We start from the raw sequence: 21372 nt of genomic DNA on the forward strand, positions 1-21372 counted from the left end.
CTTTTGCAAAAATTATAAAGTTTATTCATTTAAATAAAGTAGTTTGGTGATCAGTTCCAAAAATTTGTGTGTGCTTTTAATTATTGTTTGATTATTGTAAAAAAAAATATGTATTAATGTTTTGCAGGTTAAAAATTGTATAGTACAGAGCTCCGTGCCGATAACACTAGGACTCTAGGTGATGGGTGTGGGGTAATAGTAGTTTTATTAATGTAAAAATAAATTTTGTCCCAGGGCAATGGTGCCTAAAGATCAACAAAGAAACATAAAAATACACAAGGATAAACAGATTTAAATACACCTTCATCATCACGGATATTTAATCTAACATACCGGTATTCTTTGCTAAATAACAAACAAGGTATACAATGGTATACTAGCTCCTAAAAACTCCACTGGAATGTTGCTATTCCTAACAGGTTTCCTATATAAATGCATAGTGTACACTACCATACGTAGGTCCGACAAGTACCTTGCGGATGCATGAATTACAGAGACAGGCGGAGTGGTACACTATTGTGAACATAATGAAAATGGTGTTACTACTGACGTCATCAAGCACCGTATGTAACAATCCATGCTTTGTTGATTTTGGGAGTACGCAGAGGTGATTTACGTACATTTCACTCCAAACGCAGGTTGCGCTCAATATGCCTTAATGACTCATCCTCAAAATGTTAAATAAGTTAGTAATAGTTATATTTGAACACAAAGCTTTCTTGCCCCTTCAACTTATGTAATTTTTATTTCAAATTCTGACACCAAATGGTAAGTAGAGTTGTCGAACTTCCGACATATTCTGAGAATTTTTGCAATGTCTTATGAAACGGCTTCTAAGGAGTCTGCCTCTCCATCATTAATTATGGTCTGTATCTTTTACTTAACCTATTATATTTTTTATAAACACACTGTACTAGCACTTTCTTAAACAAGATCCGGGAACCTTTCTGATTACTATGCATCAGCGATCAATTATTCTATTAACCCACAGGAGATCTTTGAATAACTGATGTTAGAATTTGAAGCACGTGTTCTTACTACTGTACTGCATGTTTTTATTTACTAATGTTATTCAAACATTTTATAAATCACATTTTAAATAAATTTGCAGTAACTTATCTTCTCTCTCCGCTTCAAATTACATTTTGCAATATATCTTGTTTCATTTCCCCAATGCAGCTTATTTCCCTTTAATCAAAACAAACTAAATTAGCTCAGATGAGCATTTAAGGATGTGTCTGCTGTCTCATAGTGTGTGGCCTTACATATTACAGATAAAGAGTGTTATTCTCTCTCAGTTTCACCTGCACACAAGGGGCCTGATTCAATAAGGATCTTAACTTAAGAAACTTCTTACTTAAGTCTCCTGGACAAAACCATGTTACAATGCAAGGGGTGCAAATTAGCATTCTGTTTTGCACGTAAGTTAAATACTGACTGTTTTTTCATGTAGCACACAAATACTTGATAGATTATTTGTACACTGAAATTTAAAGTTGATATTTGTGTGTTACATGAAAAAACAGTCATTATTTAACTTATGTGCAAAACAGAACACTAATTTGCACCCCTTGCATTGTAACATGGTTTTGTCCAGGAGACTGAAAGTTTCTTTAGTTAAGATCCTTAATGAATCAGGCCCAAGACCTGACACCCATCACTGGGAAGCTCACATTTCTCTTGTTTCCGCAAAGCTCTCTTTTTTCTTCACCAGCTCTTGTTTCCTCAAAGCTATTTCTCCATTAACTCTTCTTCTCATCAGAGCTTTCTCTTGCCCCCCAAACTCCCCTTCTCTCCAAATCTTTTTTCCATCTGTAGATTTCTTCACTCCCTCAAACCAGAACCCTTTTTGTCTCTTCCCCCTGCACTCTCTTATCACAGGTTTATTTTCAACACCAACTCCCACTCACTTTTTTTTAATGAATACTTTTTTCTCCTCCCATCTAATCTTCTCCTTTTTTGCTGTCTTTCTGTTCCCCTCCAACCATTTTTTTTCACCCTCTTCCATATCTATTAGCAGGAATGTAGCAGTAAGTTCCCCCTCTGCATTCCCCCAAAACAGCACATGATGTCAATAAACTATGCCAACCAAACAGAGAGCACTGGTGCACAACTGTTACACTTTGTTGTAATTAATTAAATTGTACCCCATCACTCTGCCTCAAGTAAAAGGCAGCGCTTGCCCCACCCTTGTCCAGTCTCTGGATAAATACATCGATAGACAACAGAAGTTGGCAAAATCAAAGGGTGGAGTTGTATTGAGCAAAGACTTTTCTAGCGAATTATCGAGTAGGTGTAGTGCATTATTCATGTGATCCTTTCTGGTGTGTACTTAAAACACTGAAGATTACAAATATGTATAATGGTATATTATTTAGACAATGACTGTGGTAATCAGAGCATATAACCTCAAGAATGAAACTTAAAAAATATGTTGTTATAGAAAGCAATATTTACAAATTAATTAATAAAATGTCTGAATATAAATAATAAATGAAAACAAATAATATAGTTTGTGATGAATTGTGGGCTTTGACAATAAGACACTGGAGATTTTTGTGTAAATGGTTTTAGTATTTGAAGTGCAGGTTCTTACTACTGTATTGCTTGACTTTATTCACTAATGGATCTCCAACATTTTATAAATCAGAATTTAAGTAAATTATCATCTCTCTCCGCTCCAAATGAAATATTGCAGTATATATGGATTAAGTTACATGGTTACCTTATTTCTCATTTGTCAATGTAAAATAAATTTATGAGCATGTATCTGCTGTCTCATAGTGTGTGGCCTTACATAGATAAAGAGCATTCATATCTCAGCTCCACCTGAACACATGATTTGATGCCCATCACTGGCAAGTCTAAATTTCTCTTGTCTACCTAGAGCTCCCTCTTTTCTCACTCAAACCTCTTTCATTGCTTCTCCTGTTATTTTTATCCCTCAACTAGCTCCTCACAGCAAGTCTGTCTCCATTAACTCTTTGGGTGCTGGGGGTGTGCCACTACGGGGCTCAGAAGTGAGGGTGGCCCATCTATGCCAGGTTGACCTCTCAGTCCACTCTACGTAAGGCCCCTGCTCTGTTTTTAAAGTAGCAGAGTGGAGGTCCTCTTCTGACTAGTGCATGGACAGTGGGCACATTATCAGCATCTTCAACATCTATTTATACGGAGCCAGCAAACTCCGTAGCACTTTTCACTTGGGAACAAACACAGTATTAAAAAAAACACTGGGTAATACAGACAGACAGAAAGGTCAGAAGACCCTGTCCACACGCTGACAATCTATGGGTTGGACCAGGCAGTCTTAGTAGAATCCCCCTCGCTGTACTTTTTCATAGCCTTGGAAGGCTGGAGCGGCATCACTAGTCTGTCAACCCAACTACTATTATGGGGTCGGCAATGCAATGTACATCCACTGCCTGGAACTGCTTGCTTCTGAGTGCTGACTCAGGACACTGGGCTCAACACAGAACAGCTACAGGATGGACTTCAGTGTTAGCTTTTTTCCTTAGATCACAGGAACACAGCTGGACATCCAGGACATAGAGGTGTGGCGCCCGTCCAGATTTTGGGTCAGTAGTTCCATTGCTTTGCTTCATAGAGCACCCATGGATCAACGCACCCTCAATATACATATTAATACTTCAAACAGAACAAGAAGTGCCTCTCATGCTGCTGCTATATGTATGATACTGCCGGTCCCCTTCTCACACTCTTGCTCCTGTATAGTCCAGGCAGATTCTACATGGAGCTGTGGCACTGCATGGCACTGATTTCTCCTGTTCCCAGTGCTCAGGAGTCTAACAGAATGAATACATTAATTTATATATTTGATCTTTAAACACACTAAAATAACTATGAAATATGTTTACATTTATAAACGGAACCACTAAGCTGATATTACAATGTCACACTATGTAATAAAACATCACATTGCAGCATATCTATAGTGGAGGGAAAAGGAACCAGCTACATTACTAAACTGGCCATGCTGGAGGGCTCTGTATAACCAGTGGGACCTCAGTTTAGCTCTTACACAGTCTCCGGGGCCTTCAGCGAAGCTGCCTATGGTTATGATTCCTTCCGGCATAATACAAGGGAATTCTTATGCATCGCCTGAGAATATTTCTCTCCCCATGGTGCTCTCTTTCCAATTATGCTTTGACCTAAACCACTATATAGATAATGTACATTCACCCTGCAGGGAAATGAATCAGCATCTATAAAGTACAACATTTCGGTGACAGGGAAAGAACAGCAGAGAGATTGGGAAGGATGAGGTGAGTTTGGAATAGTTATAGTGTCTTGTGCTGTATGACGGAGCACAGGTATAGGGGACTGACACTAGGGCTTGTGTGTATGTGTGTGTGTGTGTGTGTGTGTGTGTGTGTGTGTATGTGTGAGATACTAGTACAGGTACAGCAGACACAACCAGTATGTACACAGTATGAATGTATGTAATTACCTGTCTTACAGACAAATTACATATCACATTACATACTGTGAAAAAGTTATTAGGTACTGAAACATTGCTAACAATTATCTGTATATTTGTTTTTTTACTGAATTATAGCAGTTTGAGTAGTGTCTATACATTTGGCATCAGGATTGCATATGATTCTTTGTGGCATCTCATTTCTAGAACTCACTAGGCAGATTGTATATACATGTGGGCATTGCCTGTTAGCAGACATTGAATAACAATAGCTCAGGTATTGATGCAGGCCATGGAAATAAACGTCATTACATGTGTGTGGAAGCTTATTGTTACTTTCTAGCTATACTTATGTATGTAAGTAGCCAAAGGTTCTAACTGCAAAGTACTGAACCCTGCACATACATGTAATTAGGAGCCCCTGGCACATGGGGGGTATATTTACTAAACTGCGGGTTTGAAAAAGTGGAGATGTTGCCTATAGCAACCAATCAGTTTCTGGCTGTCATTTTGTAGACTGCACTAAATAAATTATAGCTAGAATCTGATTGGCAAAGGTAATATCTCCACTTTTTCAAACCTGCAGTTTAGTAAATCTTGCCAATGGTCTTGTAATTATGCCGCATTTGCAGCAGCTTAGGCCGTCACACCTTTTTAGTGTTATGGTGATTTTTCTCTATGCTATGTCCCTCTGTCACCATAATGTTCCACCCAAGGCTGCGGGTCAATAAAAATTACCGTGGGAGTGATACTATGCAGCAGAAACAGATACTGAGAATTACACACTCAGTGTACAATCACATTGCCTGCTCTACTGACAGCCACAATGCACAGACCCCATTGCAACTTTTCAATGACATTTTATTTCTTTTTTTCAGTCCTCTCCTTATTTTTGCAGTGGGATAGTAAGTCCTCACTAAAATGTTGTATCTGCGGCCAAGGGATGCAACCCCAAAAGGATGCAACTCCTAGTTACACATTCATGTGATCAATCTAAATCAGGCGAAAATATACATATTGCACCATATAACATATGTGTAAAATTTGATGCACTGCGATTTAAGATGTAAATTCAATAAAAAAACAAATTACACAAAAAAAATAAGATATAAATTAAGCTAGGCTTTACAGTAGTTAAAGAGAAAAAGATTAAAGGTAAAATGAATGCGAGAAGCAGTAATTGTATGGACGTTTTATTTATCTTCCAACCTGCACCACTTAGATGGACCAACAAAGTAGGTGCATTCTCCTTTTTTGGGAGCAGTTGAAAGTTTGCAATGCACAAAGTAGACAAATTGCAGCATTTTCATACACAAAACGGGCACTGGCCTCCATTTTTGTGATTTTTAAATGACCCTATTTAGTTTTATGGATGTGTAACAAATTTACAGATTTGATGAACTCTGATGGTAGAATTCTTGTCAAGGGCAATTAGAAACTCAATATTACATCATTTTTGATACATATAACAATCATTGGCAAAGAACCATCAGGGGTACCACATTTTCATGGCAAGGTGAAACATAGCAGGTCTGCAGATAATAAGACAATAGAAAACAGGTAACAACTGGGGTAGCATGGTGGGTAAGTGGTTAGCACTTCTGCCACACAGCACTGCGGTCATGAGTTCAATTCCCATCCATGGCCTTATCTGTGTGGAGTTTGTATGTTCTCCCCATGTTTACATGGGTTTCCTCGGGTGCTCCGGTTTCCTCCCACACTTCAAAAACATACTAGTAGGTTAATTGACTTCTATCAAAATTACCCTAGTTTCTTTGTGTGTGTGTGTGTGTGTGTATGTTAGGGAATTTACACTGTAAGCTCCAATGGGGCAGGGACTGATGTGAATGAGTTCTCTGTACAGCGCTGTGAAATCAGTGGCGCTATATAAATTAGAGATGAGCGGGCTCGGATTCCGCTAATCCGAGCCCACCCGAACAGTGTGGATCCGAACGGGATCCGAGCACTGTTCGGATATTTCCGTCGGGCAAAAAATTGAAAACGAGGCTCTGTCGTCCAAGTCTCGCGTCGAATCTCGCGAGGGGTGGGAGGGAGGGCCCAGAACAATTCCATCTTGTACCTCTTTTTTTGGCATTATGTGCTCAAGCTACCTCGGTGCAACCTTTTGGCCTAAAAACAATATTGTGAGGTGTTCAGAATAGACTGGAAATTAGTGGAAATGATTGTTATTAATTGTTATTGAGGTTAATAATAGCGTAGGAGTGAAAAAAACCCCACAAAACTGGTTTTTAGCACTTTTTATGCTTTTTTAAAAATAAATCAGAACCAAAACCTTTCGTCGGATGTTTTGGCAAAACAAATCAGAACCCAAAACCTCAAGCAATTCAGAACCCAAAACCCAAAACACTAAAAGTGGCCGGTGCACACCCTTAATATAAGTAAATGATGATGATGATGAACGACTGATATACTGGTAGCACACAGTGACACATTGTTTTCTTTGTGACCACAGGTTGTGGGCCCACTTATACAGGTCTCTGTGGTACCTCATTCTTTCCTACCACACATCAGTCACATATTGCCTTGATCTGAGCTGTCAACTGAGTTCTTCTAACCTCTCTGGGATAATAGAGAAAGGAGACATCTTAATAGGAGCAATTATCCCCTTCCATACAGATAGCGTGAGCCCAAAAAAAACCTTCACAGACGCCCCTCCACAGGACACTTGCCTCACGTAAGATTACTTTACCCTTTCTACACGAACATACTTGATTTTATTGCACTGTTTCTATTTCATATGTTTCTCATCCTGCAGGTTTTTCTTTCCAGCAGAAAGTTTCCTGCAGTATCAGGCCATGAGGTTTGCTTTAGAGGAGATTAATACAAATCCAGATATTCTACCTAATATCACCCTTGGCTACCAAGCATTTGACTCCTGCGCTGTCCTGAGGAAAGAGTTGGAGGGCACATTATGGATGGTCACAGGCCAGAATCAAGCAATACCCAACTACAGTTGTCAAAAAACACCACTTCTTGCTGCAATTCTTGGCCACTCGTTGTCCCCTTACTCTATCATGATGGCCCATGTTCTTGGAAGATATAGATATCCCCAGGTAATGAAAGTCTATATTCCTTTATGAACTCTCCGTGGTGCTGATATGTAAAAAAAAGTTGACATCTAGGGCACTATTAGTTTAATTTCATAAAAGTGTGTGAAATTTAGCACGAATGGCACAGATTAGCCTGATGGTCAGCCTTAGGGTACATACTTCCCCACAAAGTGACTGATGTGATGCTGTTCATTATATACTAATCTACTCATAAGGCCAATCTAGCAATCTACCAATCTGAAAAAATAATCTATTTATGAACACCCAGATCGAAATATATTTCATCCATAGGCAGTCAGTTATTCATGATATATTACATAAAAGGCTATGGACTTTTTGTTATTGTTTTACAAGATCCTACACACTGTCTAAGATTATTTTACCAATTTCTATGCATTATGCTTTATTTACAGATCAGTCATTTCTCCACCAGTGCCCTACTGAGTGACCGGATACAGTTCCCATCCTTCTTTAGGACTGTACCCAGTGATGCTTTTCAGACAATGGGCCTTGCTCAGCTGGTGTTGCATTTCGGTTGGACTTGGGTGGGCCTAGTGGGTGTAGGAAATGAATACGGCCAACAGGGAATTCAGGTCATCAAGAAGGAGATCCTCAAGGCTGGAGCTTGTGTTGCCTTCACAGAATTCCTGTTGCTTGATCGTGGTGATAGAAACACCCCACATATCACTAGAGTTATTAAAGAAACAACTGCTAAGGCTGTAGTTCTGTTTTCCACAAGTATATATCTTGTACAACTTCTCAATGAGATGCTAAAACAGAAAATTATTGGAAAGATTTTTGTGGCCAGTGAAGCTTGGTCCACCTCCACAGTATTGCTAGCTGCCAAATATCACAATCTACTCTTGGGTTCAATTGGCTTTGCTTTCCACAGTTCAACAATACCTGGATTTAAAGATCACCTCGTTAGAGTCAATGTTTTCAATAATGTAGCACATAGTGTTACTAAAATATTTTGGGAAAAAACATTTGGATGCAAATTTATTGACCAGTTGGACTTGGTATCCTATGACAATGATACACGCTTGTGTACAGGAAAGGAGGACCTGAAGAGCGTGAATAGTGTATATACCGATGTCTCCAATTTAAGAAGTTCTTACAATATTTACACTGCAGTTCAGGTCATAGCTAAATCTTTACATGATCTTCATATGTGTCAGGAAGGGAGGGGACCTTTTCAGAATGGAAATTGTGCAGAAGTTCATGATTTCAAACCATGGCAGGTAGGAATTTTTAATAAACAAATAATTATACAATGAATGAATGATGTGAGTAAGCTGAAAGTAACATACACGAAGGTTGAAGACAAATAGATAGATTTAAAACAATTTTGAAACAAGGATGTGGTCAAAATGAAAGCACAAAAACATTGTTCCATCTAGTGATCTTTGATTCATTTTTATTAATTACTTATTCTGAGGTTAGACATAAATTCATCTGAGAATTGTTTAAAGGTGGTTTACACCTAAAGAAGCATCTTTACTGAATAACGTTCCTTACCAATATTAGTATTTTGGTGGGGGTCCCAACTCAGAGATCCCCATCATTTGCTATATTTAGCAGTAGCTAAAACTCCTGACTATTCTCTTCCACACTACTTAGCTTTCTCTCCAGCACTAAATACCATTAAGAGCCATTGTGTTGGATTTTCGCTACTGTGGCAAGAGCTCAGCAGTCCTGATATTGATCAGCTCAGCAACCAGCTATATATAAGTGCCAGGATTCAGATAAAAATATTAAAATCAATATAGCAAATATTCCTTGTCAATATTTTATACTTTAATATCTGTATTATAATAATATTTCTGCAATTATATATACACATTCCCATATAGAGTGCATCTGGGTGGTGTAACATGGCACTAGAAGGAGTTTGGTGGGACCACTGTAGGCTGTACAGTCATCTGTTAAGTCGGAATTGACCTTCTTGATGCACGATTACAAATCCTACTTTGGAACAGTATTTGTGCTCAGTACCTATATTTTTGCAGCTCTGGGAATGACTTAATATTCTATTGCTAGATTTGTATAAATGGTTCAGTGAAGTATCAATATACTCTTGCTTCCTATAAACTGTACACCTTACTACAGTTGAGTCATTAATGGTAAGCTTTGTGACCATTTGGGATGGATATTCTTGGTCAGCTAGCGATATTTATCACATTGTCAGACAAGCTCGACAGTAGAGAGGTACAAATGATCATGATCAACACATAAATAATTATGAGATGCCATCTTAAGGCTTTCCCCCTGATATTTGGCCTCCTACCAATTCAAATAAATATTGCAATTTACCCAAAGGAGTTTCCAACCACTATAATTGTGCATTCCTGGTTTTCCCTCCACAGCTAACACATTACATACAGAATGTCCATGTGAAACTGAGCAATGGAAGAGAGGTCTTCTTTGATAAGAATGGAGATGTTCCAGCACTGTATGACATTGTTAACTGGCAGCTCACAGCTGACGGGAACATGACACATGTCAAGGTGGGAAGCTATGATACAGCAGTCACCAATAGGAGCATCTTTATGATCAATAGCAGTGCCATAATATGGCCTTCAGGAAATAGCCAGGTACAGTATAACATGACTAAGATTCTATGCTACCTGTCATGTCAACTTCTTATTTATGTTATTCCTCTTCATTAAGGTTCCTATATCCATTTGCAGTCAGAGCTGTCTTTCGGGTTTCAGAAGAGTTGTTAGACGGGGAGAACCTGCCTGTTGTTTCCAGTGTGTTCCATGCTCTCCAGGTGAAATCTCTAATCAAACAAGTAAGTAGACACAAATGCATCAATCCTCGTCTTTATACATTTTTATCATTTATACACACAAGTATAAGTTAATTTATTTTTGCATGTGGGTAAAATGGTAAAATACTGCTGCTTTTACATGTATCGCACAAATACTGGGCAGTTTTAATTCAACACCACCATTTAGATTTTAGCTATGGCACGCCCCATCCCCTGCTCCCCCGTTTCAAACCATGGATTTGCCTTCTAACTATAAATACGCCCAAAGAGTGCAGCGGTGGTAGTCAACATTCCGAAACCAATATCACTGACAATGACTATATCTACATTAAAGTTGCGAACACTATGAGAGCAACATTAAAAAAATATAGACTTACCAACAAATAGACACATAAATCTTCCAAACCGGCTTTGACTTGGCTCCTGTCAATTGCAACCAATGAAAATGCAGGTACCTGGAATTCACGTCACTAACAAAGCAACACTAATATTTCCTGCTTTAAAGCGGCAATCCCAGGACCAGCAGCCTCAATAATCCAAACTAAGGTTTAGGGTTAGTGCTACAGTTAATGTTAGGGATACGATTAGGGTTAGGGTTAGGATTAGGGTTAGAATTAGGGTTAGGGTTAGAATTAGGGTTAGGGTTTATTTGTTTTTTAAGTCCATACTTTTTTAATATCGCTCTTATAGTGTTCACAATTTTTAAGTAGATATAGTCAGTGTCTGTATTTTCGTCATTGCTACAATGTGCCACACCTGCGTATAGAGGGTTCTACTCTTGAGGGTTACCATACTTAATGCACACTACAGTAGAAGCATGATACAAGCGGCGGTAGAACAGGCCAGCTGATTGAAAGAGTTATGGTTTCAAATGTGTGTTAATGAAGCTGGGAGGATTTTCTCTAAGCTTTCATGACATTTTGGGTTTTCAATTACTTCAGGAAGTTTAAGAAACTAGACAATTGTCCGAGGAGTTAGGACCCTGGCCAATGGGAGACGTGTAGCTGAACTTTAAAGTGCTCAATCTTCATCTTTCTGTCTTTAATAAACAAAGGGAACATTTATTTGAAAGAGGAGAGTCTTCTTTTTCAAATGATGTGGCTTTAAGTAGTTATTGTTTGGTAATCACATGTGATCACAGGGCGATAACGCCCTACACTACAGAATACATTAAGGAACCTAAGAAAGGGGAGGGACTTTGCAATGTCCAGATATGCAGAATACTAGAAACTATGAGGGCCCCTCACTTGAGAAAGAATAGTCCCCTCTGGCAAATGGTGTGCACCATAGTAGTTATTGTCTTGTAATCAAGAGGCAGTAACACTCTTACTACAGAAATCGTTAATAAGTCTTGGCATAGTGGTTTATAAAGGCTTTCTCCCACACTCTCTAGGTTTATTAGGCTCAGGGAACCCACATTTGATGCAGTAGACTGTTTATTTTTAAAAACTGCTGCTCATACTATTCCTACCCATTTTATGCATTTATTTCAAGGCAGTGCAAACTAGCACACAATAAAAAAAAAAGCATTACCATTTTCAAGTGCAGGGGGTAAGCTGCAGTCTTGAAAAAGTGAAGATGTTGCCTATAGCAACCAGATTCTAGCTATCATTTATTTAGTACATTCTACAAAATGATAGCTAGAATTTGATTGGTTGCTCTAGGCAACATCTCCACTTTTTCAAACCCATACTTTAGTAAATATTAGAGATGGTCACTGACCCCCGTGTTCTGGTTTTGGATTCGGTTTTGGATCTGGATTACCGTCGTGTTTTGGTTTTGGTTTTGGTTTTGCAAAACCTCCATTGCGTGTTTTGGTTTTGGTTTTGGTTTTGTTTGGTTTTGTTTTGCTATATTTTGGGAAAATCCATGTTTTTGGGCCTAAATTAACCCAATTTAGTGCTCCAACTGTTTTAGAGACAAGTAATCTAATTATTGAGGTAATAAATCATCCAAAAAAACAGTTTAATTCTTCGTTGGTAGGCCTATTCTACACACAAAACAGATTGTCTTCCTCTCCATCTATGCATATTGGCAATGCAGCCATCGTCTTTGAATGTATATTACACCCTACACTTATAGTTAAATATGTAAAGAAATGGAAAAAGCCAGTTTGGTTTCTGTCTCTCAAGGCCCCCCTCCACTTGTATAAAATACCAAAAAATTCAGCCATTATAGACTGTACAATATTAATTGACATGGAGAAAGCCAGTTTGGTTTCTGTCTCTCAAGGCCCCCCTCCACTTGTATAAAATACCAAAAAATTCAGCCATTATAGACTGTACAATATTAATTGACATGGAGAAAGCCAGTTTGGTTTCTGTCTCTCTAGGCCCCCCTCCACTTGTATAAAATACCAAAAAATTCAGCCATTATAGACTGTACAATATTATGAAAAATGGACAAAGCCAGTTTAGGGTCACTCTGTCTATGACACCCTACCCTTAAGGATAAATTGCCCTAACAGCAGCCTTTCAAGATGGTATGTGATATGGAAATGCCACAAGTTTCTTTCCTCTTTGGGGGTAGATTGCTCCCTACACTTACATAGAAAGTTTTAAAAAGATGTTATCGTCATCATCTTCAGCTTCATCCTCACCCTCATCAGTGTGTACGTCATCATCACAGACTATCAATTCATCGCCGCTTGAATCCGCCATTAGAGAACAGTCAGTGCTTGGATGTCTTGGATGGTGAAGGCCTTCCTCGTGGAAGATGTAGTTCATTTTTATAAACATCATTTTCTCCACATTTTTGGGAAGTAACCTTCTACGGCGATCACTGACTAAGTTCCCTGCTGTGCTGAACACTCGTTCAGAGTACACACTGGAGGGTGGGCAGCTTAGGTATTGCAAAGCAAGTTTGTACATGGGTTTCCAAATGGCCTGCTTTTCTTCCCAGTAAGGAAAGGGACTGTCTGACATTTCCATATCAACTACCTCTTGAAAGTAATCCTCCACCATCCTTTGCATGTTTATACTCATATTGGATGGAGTTATGGGCAAAGTGACACATTTTTTTGAAAAATCCTTCAAACCAGCCCAGATGTTAAATTGTTCTGGTCTGCCCCCTGTGTCTTCCCTGCTTCTTTTTTGGAAATTTAATTTTTTACGAGCAACAGCTTGAGAAAGTGAAGGAGGACACGTCGTCAAGCCGAGGCCCAGTTCAGCGGCCAACTTGCTGAGCAATAGCTCCTTGCAAAAGTTCACATCTCGCTCATTTACAAGTAAAGACTCAATGTAGGTTCTAAACCTTGGATCAAGCACAGTGGCCAAAACGTACTGATCCGAGTTCAAGATCTTAATAACTCGAGGATCATTGTGAAGCGAATTAAATACTTGATCGACAAGGCCAACATACTTTGCTGAATTGCTTGCTTTCAGCTCCTCCTTCATTTTCTCAAGCTGCTTTTCCAATAGTCTAATTAAAGGAATGACTTGGCTCAAACTAGCAGAGTCAGCACTGACCTCACATGTCACAACTTCAAATGGTTTCAGCACCTTGCACAGCACTGAAAGGATTCCCCACTGTGCAAAAGTGAAATACATCCCCCCTCCTTTCCCAATGTCATGACTTGTGCAATATGCTTGGATGGCTTTGCGCTGTTCCTCCATCCTCTGAAGCATGTACAGGGTGGAATTCCACCGAGTTACCACCTCTTGCTTAAGTTGGTGGCAGGGCAAGTTAAACTGCTCTTGGAGCTGCTGTAATCTCCTACATGCTGTGGCTGAATGCCTGAAATGGCCTGAAATTTTACGGGCCACCGAAAGCATCTCCTGCACCTCACGGTTATTTCGTAGGAAGCTCTGCACCACCAAGTTGATGGTGTGAGCAAAACAGGGAATATGTTGGAAATCACCCAGCTGTAATGCTCGCACCATATTGTTGGCGTTATCTGAAATGACATACCCTGGGGAGAGTCCGAGTGGTATAAGCCATGCATCAATCACATCTCTCAGTTTGCGTAACAAATTGTCAGCCGTATGCCTGTTAGTGAAGCCGGTGATACAAAGAGTGGCCTGCCTGTGACAAATGTTACGTAGTGGTGTACATGCTGCTGCTGTTAGTGCTGGTGAAGGTGAATGACCAACCCAGTGGGCTGTCACAGTCATATAGTCTTTGGTTTGGCCACTTCCACTTGTCCACATATCTGTGGTTAAGTGAACAGTGGGCAGAATGGCATTTTTCAGCGCAATCTCTACATTTTTACACACTTTTTGGTATAGTTGTGGAATAGCTTTACGGGAGAAATGGTGTCGCGATGGAATTCTGTAACGCGGACACAAAACCTCAATTAACTGTGAAAAACCAGCTGCGTTTATTGTGGAGATTGGACGCAGATCTAACACTAACATTGCAGCCATGGCGTCTGTGATTCGCTTGGCGACTGGGTGACTGCTGTCATATTTGCTTCCCCTCGCAAATGATTGTTTCACAGTTAATTGCTGAAATGTAGGACTGCTCATTTTATTCACCTGCCTCTGGGATGACGATTCACCCCCAGCAGCAGCAACAGCAGCAGCAGGACTAACGCTTTCTTCAGAGGAATCAATAATAGTGCCGGAGTCATCCAGCCTTAAGTGGGATGCCGGGCTAACTCCGAGCGCTACTGAGGATATTGATGAGGATGGTGTGGTGGGTGTATTTTGTAGCCGTCGGTATGTCGGTGAGCGGAGGGTCTTAGCTGATGAGGGAGTGCTTGTATTCTTTTGGGAAGAACTTTCAGCTTTTCCCAACACTTTGCCATGAACTCTCGTTAAATGGCGTAACATAGACGAGGTTCCAAGATGGTTAAGGTCCCTCCCTCAACTGACTGTGGCTTCACATACACTACAAATGGCTATACAATTGTTGTCTGGATTTGGGTAGAAATAATTCCACACATAAGAAGTGGATTTTTTTGTTTTATGCCCAGGCATGACAATGGCCTTTTTCTTGTCACGTGCCAGAACTGCTGCCACTGGTGCAGGACTTACACAAACAACCTCATCCTCATCAACATCCTCATTAGCGCCCTCGTCGCCTACACAAATCTCCCCCTCATCCTCTTCTAATTCCAAAGTGGCATCCTCAATTTGGGTATCACCAGCTACACTCGGGCTATTAAGGCACACATCAGCAGAATGCTCACGATTAGACATCCCACTGTTGGATGGACTCTCCACAGGGATTGTTGTCATTTGTGAATCAGAGCAAATATTCTCCTGTAATGCCTCACTGTTATCTTGCAGCTCGGCTTTGACGCGTAACAGTAGTTGTGCACCAATTGTAGGCTGGGTAACTTTTTGGGATCTGCCACTATTAGCCAAAGGTGAAGGCCTCATTCTCTCTTTGCCACTGCGTGTGTAGAATGGCATGCTTGCAATTTTTTTTTTATCGTCACTTAACTTTTGCTCAGTTACACTTCTTTTTCGCTTCAATACAGTAAATTTTTTTTTGGTTTTTGTTTTTTGCACTAATTTGAAAACACTCTGTTGTTTGACATCGCCTTGGCCAGATGACGTACTGGGAACACTAACATCAGGACTGGTGACAGAACCTGGTTGCTCATTTAGATCATATGTGGACTGCTTTGAATCCATTCTGAGCGCAAACCACTGGGGAGTGCTAAAAATTATTTAGTAGATACTGCTGACAGATATGACTTTTGACAGCCAGAAATATTAATGCACAATTAGGGAGGACACCCCAAAAACACTGAGGAGTGCTAAAAATTATTTAGTAGATTCTGCTGACTGTTATGACTTTTGACAGCCAGAAATATTAATGCACAATTAGGGAGGACACCCCAAAAGCACTGAGGAGTGCTAAAAATTATTTAGTAGATACTGCTGACAGATATGACTTTTGACAGCCAGAAATATTAATGCACAATTAGGGAGGACACCCCAAAAACACTGAGGAGTGCTAAAAATTATTTAGTAGATACTGCTGACAGATATGACTTTTGACAGCCAGAAATATTAATGCACAATTAGGGAGGACACCCCAAAAACACTGAGGAGTGCTAAAAATTATTTAGTAGATACTGCTGACAGATATGACTTTTGACAGCCAGAAATATTAATGCACAATTAGGGAGGACACCCCAAAAACACTGAGGAGTGCTAAAAATTATTTAGTAGATTCTGCTGACAGTTATGACTTTTGACAGCCAGAAATATTAATGCACAATTAGGGAGGACACCCCAAAAGCACTGAGGAGTGCTAAAAATTATTTAGTAGATACTGCTGACAGATATGACTTTTGACAGCCAGAAATATTAATGCACAATTAGGGAGGACACCCCAAAAACACTGAGGAGTGCTAAAAATTATTTAGTAGATACTGCTGACAGATATGACTTTTGACAGCCAGAAATATTAATGCACAATTAGGGAGGACACCCCAAAAACACTGAGGAGTGCTAAAAATTATTTAGTAGATACTGCTGACAGATATGACTTTTGACAGCCAGAAATATTAATGCACAATTAGGGAGGACACCCCAAAAACACTGAGGAGTGCTAAAAATTATTTAGTAGATTCTGCTGACAGTTATGACTTTTGACAGCCAGAAATATTAATGCACAATTAGGGAGGACACCCCAAAAGCACTGAGGAGTGCTAAAAATTATTTAGTAGATACTGCTGACAGATATGACTTTTGACAGCCAGAAATATTAATGCACAATTAGGGAGGACACCCCAAAAACACTGAGGAGTGCTAAAAATTATTTAGTAGATACTGCTGACAGATATGACTTTTGACAGCCAGAAATATTAATGCACAATTAGGGAGGACACCCCAAAAACACTGAGGAGTGCTACAAATTATTTAGTAGATACTGCTGACAGATATGACTTTTGACAGCCAGAAATATTAATGCACAATTATGGGGGACACCCCAAAAGCGCTGGGGAGTGCCAAATATGAAGAAAAAATAATAAACCTCTATCCTCCTCTCTGCACTAGCGATTTTGGTTAGAGCAATTGCAAGAACAATATTGTATTCTCTGTCCCTGCTCTAATTAGCCTATGACTACACCCTGCTCTCTCCCTCTGTCAAATGGCGATGGATTGCTGTGGAGGCGTGTATTTATAAAGTTGAAGTATCGCGAGAACCGAGTTCCGAGATCCGACGACGTCACAATGATGTTCGGCCTCGATTTGGATTCGGAATGGGCGGGAGAGTACCGAGCTGCTCAGCTCGGTACTAGGATACCCAAAGTTCGGGTGGGTTCGGTTCTCGGAGAACCGGACCCGCCCATCTCTAGTAAATATACCCCTCAGTTGTTTGCCATGGGTTGACTATTTGTGTCTTCTATTAGAGGAATTTTTTAGGATCCAGTTTATCAAAAAATGGAATTAAGAGCGATATTTCATATTTAAGTAGTCATATCAGTGCTAGGGAGATTTTGGAGTACATAGTGTCACTGGTGTATCTATTTGTCAGTTTTCTAGATGTGCTGTTTTGTTTGGGAGTGCAAGAGTGTGTAGAGGAGTATATTATGTGAGATTTAAGAAAGGTATCTTATGGTCAAAAAGGTTTCTACAGTGGATGTCGGCGATGGAACACAAATATCAAAGGAGGAGAGTGAGAGGAGCTTGGAGGAAACAGGGTAGATTGTTGTCATATGAATGTTAAAATCATTAAGAATTGAGAAAGAAAGAAAGGAAGAAAGAAAGAAAGAAAGAAAGAAAGAAAGAAAGAAAGAAAGAAAGAAAGAAAGAAAGAAAGAAAGAAAGTGTTGGAGAATAATTGCCAATGAAGCATGAAGTATGGCCAGGAGTGCAGTAAATTAATGCTACAGGGTAAAGGATTTGAACAGGGCTTCAAATGAGGAATGATAGAAATGGTTGGAGCTATGGAGTTGGTATGTGGAATGTTGAGTCAGAATAGTGTTAACTATGACTCCATGTAAGTCACTCGGTCTAGGTGTGAGACAGCCATAGATGAGGACAGCAGAAGAAACAGTGGCAGAATCAAAGAGACACGTTTCTGCAAAATGTGAACGTTGAAAATTTAGAGACTTTTTAATGGTCATGAATAAAGGTAACTTTGTACTATAATGTGAGAGCAGGGGAGCGCGGTACAGATACATTATACATTTATTAACATAAATGAAAACACTGAAACAGTAAAGCTAGACATAACTGGCATAAGAATTAATTGACAAAAAAATAAGTATTTGATCATATCACATAAACTATAAACCACAACATAAATGCATGTAAAAAATAGATAACATATTCACCTAAAATAGGCTACTTTTATATAACGGATAGTTGTGGAATCTCAATGAATTCGATAAATAGTTCACACCTTATCACAATCAGAATAGAACAGTGAAGACAGCGGCTAGATGATCAAATGGGTAAATGATTTATTTGCTCTCCAATATTAGTAAAGACAGTCCCAGAAGGTTATTGAGTTCTAAAGGGAACCCACTATAATAAGGGAAGAGATGACAGCACAGTGGACTGCGATACTGGTTGTAATTACCACAAAGTACTAAACCTTATATGTGTCTCACTGATGTTCCGGAAAGATGTAAAGGAGCCCAACGATGTTTCAATAATAAGCCAGCTTTTGATCTCACTGATAGTGTGAAGCAAACCCTGGGGATGCACAGGCTGAGAACTTTACTGGCGGAATATCAGTGTCCGTGACGCATTTCTCCACCCACTATTCAGTAATTGGCTGTTTTATCAGAGGTGAATACATTCCATATATTGAGGCACTATTTGTTATTATGCCGGCTGATCATGTTATTATGACTCAGCCAATCCAAATCCAGAGGTTGTTAGTTTCCGATCATGTGGTTGGTCACATGTACATATACATGACCCAACAAATAGTAACTATACATATACAAGTAACAATTGAATGGAGAATCAGCACTTATATAGCAAACAGATTACTCAAAGCTACTATGTTGATCTATCAATAATATAATAACCTAAAAACACATGAAAATAAATGAAAGAATAAGAATTAAATTAAATTAAGTTAAATTAAATTAAATGAAGTTCAGTTAGAAAAGATGTAGGTATAGGATATATATATATATATATATATATATATATATATATATAGATGTAGGTGTAGGAGAGTACTTAATTGCAATAATGAGCACTATGGAGGAATTTAGGAAACATACCAATATTTTATATCAACCCTTTTTTAAGCAGTAATTCCCTGAACATATTTTTGTACCTCTTCAAGGCTTCAGACCCCTTATGTACAGAGCAGTAGTTCATAAGGGCACTCTTATATTTTAATTGCACTAGCCCCAGATTTTTTAGGATTGGAAATTAGAGGGCAGAAAGCAAACTTTTCAGAATTGAGGCTATTGGATGATAGAGAGAGAAGAGGATTTGGAAGTAGATGAGGATATGTAGGTGTTTCAAATAGTGAATTAAGCAACAACAGGAGTTGATACATGCAGTAAATGGGTATTGCGAGAGTTGGGGTGAAGGAGAGCTAGGACATTTACAAAGAATTCTGTTTTCTTTTTTAGATTCAGATGATTGTCTAAAATGTCCTTGGAACATGTGGCCAAATCCTCAAAAAGACAGATGCATACCAAAGACAACAGAATACCTCTCCTATGAGGATGTATTGGGAGTCACACTGGCTGCTGCCAGTGCCATCTCTGCCATCGTTCCAGCGTCTATTTTGTGTCTTTTCTTTAGTAAGAAGAACACTCCCATCGTAAGAGCTAACAACTATACCCTAAGTTGCCTTCTGCTGGTGTCTCTTTCTTTGTGTTTCCTATGTTCCTTAGTATTTATTGGTTATCCACATCCAGAGAAATGCCTTATGAGACAGGTTGCCTTTGGCATGGTTTTTGCCCTGTGCGTTTCCTGCATTTTGGCTAAAACTATTATGGTGGTTTTTGCATTTATGGCCACCAAGCCAGGTAGCAGTCTGAGGAAATGGACAAGACCTCAAGTGTCTTACATGATAGTATTTTTCTGCTCACTTATACAATTCATCTTATGTATACTTTGGATGTCTTTTGCTCCCCCATTCTCAGAAAACAATATCCAAACACAGCCTGGAGTTATTATAGTTGAGTGTAATGAGAACTCACCAACTGCTTTCTGGTGCATGCTGGGATATCTTAGTTTTCTAGGAACCATCAGTTTTATTGTTGCCTTCCTAGCTCGACGTCTTCCTCACAGCTTCAATGAGGCAAAATTCATCACATTCAGCATGCTGGCCTTCCTCAGTGTCTGGGTGTCCTTCATTCCAGCCTCTCTCAGTGCTCGTGGAAAATATACTGTAGCAATGGAAATATTTGCAATATTGGCCTCCAGCTGGGCCCTAGTGATCTGTATGTTTCTCCCTAAATGCTTCATCATATTGTTCAGACCCGACATGAACTCCAGAGAGCATCTTAAAATGGGGAAAAACACAGGCTGAAATTAGAGGACCAAACAACTCTGAGATGATATTAATTAATCAAACATTGCACATGAACTGGATTCTACAGGTTAATTTCATTCAAATAGATTTTGCTCCTAAAGATCCTTTACCCCATTTAGATATGGTTCTTATGTGGATTAAGGTGTTTTAAATATAAAATATTTGAATAAGAAAATGTCTTTGCCAGTTGTATTGGAGTGCTAGGTCTCACTGAATCAATGACAGTCAGGCTATTGTCCAACGGGCATACTGGAATGCTGCACTTTTCTAGGCAGAAAATTAAAATTTCTGTATTCCATTGCTCCTATAATTATTATTATTTCCATTTATTTATATATAGCGCCACTAATTCTGCAGCGCTGTACAGAGAACTCATTCACATCAGTCCCTGTCCCATTGGGGCTTACAGTCTAAATTCCCTAACATACACTAGGATCAATTTGTTAGCAACCAATTACTACCAGTATGTTTTTGGAGTGTGGGAGGAAACCAGAGCACCTGGAGGAAACCCATGCAAACACAGGGAGAACATAGAAACTCCTCACAGATAAGGCTATGGCCGGGAATTGAACTCATGACCCCACTGCTGTAAGGGAGAAGTGCTAACCACTAAGCCACCGTGCTGCCCACAATGACATCCCATAATGACATCTACCAGTGAATAGGAGGGTTGG

The 21372-nt window shown here is 39.3% G+C and overlaps 1 protein-coding gene across 1 annotated transcript; it reads left to right on the forward strand.

Annotated features, from left to right (window-relative positions):
• Positions 1 to 9654: 9654 nt before the first annotated feature.
• Positions 9655 to 20695, forward strand: LOC142149545 (vomeronasal type-2 receptor 26-like). The gene is made up of 4 exons (XM_075204875.1): positions 9655 to 9717; positions 9876 to 10103; positions 10180 to 10303; positions 19788 to 20695. Exons 1-4 carry the CDS (start codon positions 9655 to 9657, stop codon positions 20693 to 20695), a joined length of 1323 nt encoding a protein of 440 aa, XP_075060976.1.
• The last annotated feature ends 677 nt before the right edge of the window (positions 20696 to 21372 follow it).

The sequence above is a fragment of the Mixophyes fleayi genome, chromosome 4, assembly GCF_038048845.1.
Source record: "Mixophyes fleayi isolate aMixFle1 chromosome 4, aMixFle1.hap1, whole genome shotgun sequence".
Classification (NCBI taxonomy): domain Eukaryota; kingdom Metazoa; phylum Chordata; class Amphibia; order Anura; family Limnodynastidae; genus Mixophyes; species Mixophyes fleayi.

Excerpts from the sequence above, each read along its gene's own strand:
- LOC142149545 (XM_075204875.1), top strand. The coding sequence starts at position 9,655 with ATGGATATTCTTGGTCAGCTAGCGATATTTATCACATTGTCAGACAAG. Across the intron at positions 9,718-9,875 it reads ACAAGCTCGACAGTAGAGAG|CTAACACATTACATACAGAA; the intron begins GTACAAATGATC and ends TTCCCTCCACAG. Across the intron at positions 10,304-19,787 it reads TGAAATCTCTAATCAAACAA|ATTCAGATGATTGTCTAAAA; the intron begins GTAAGTAGACAC and ends TTTCTTTTTTAG.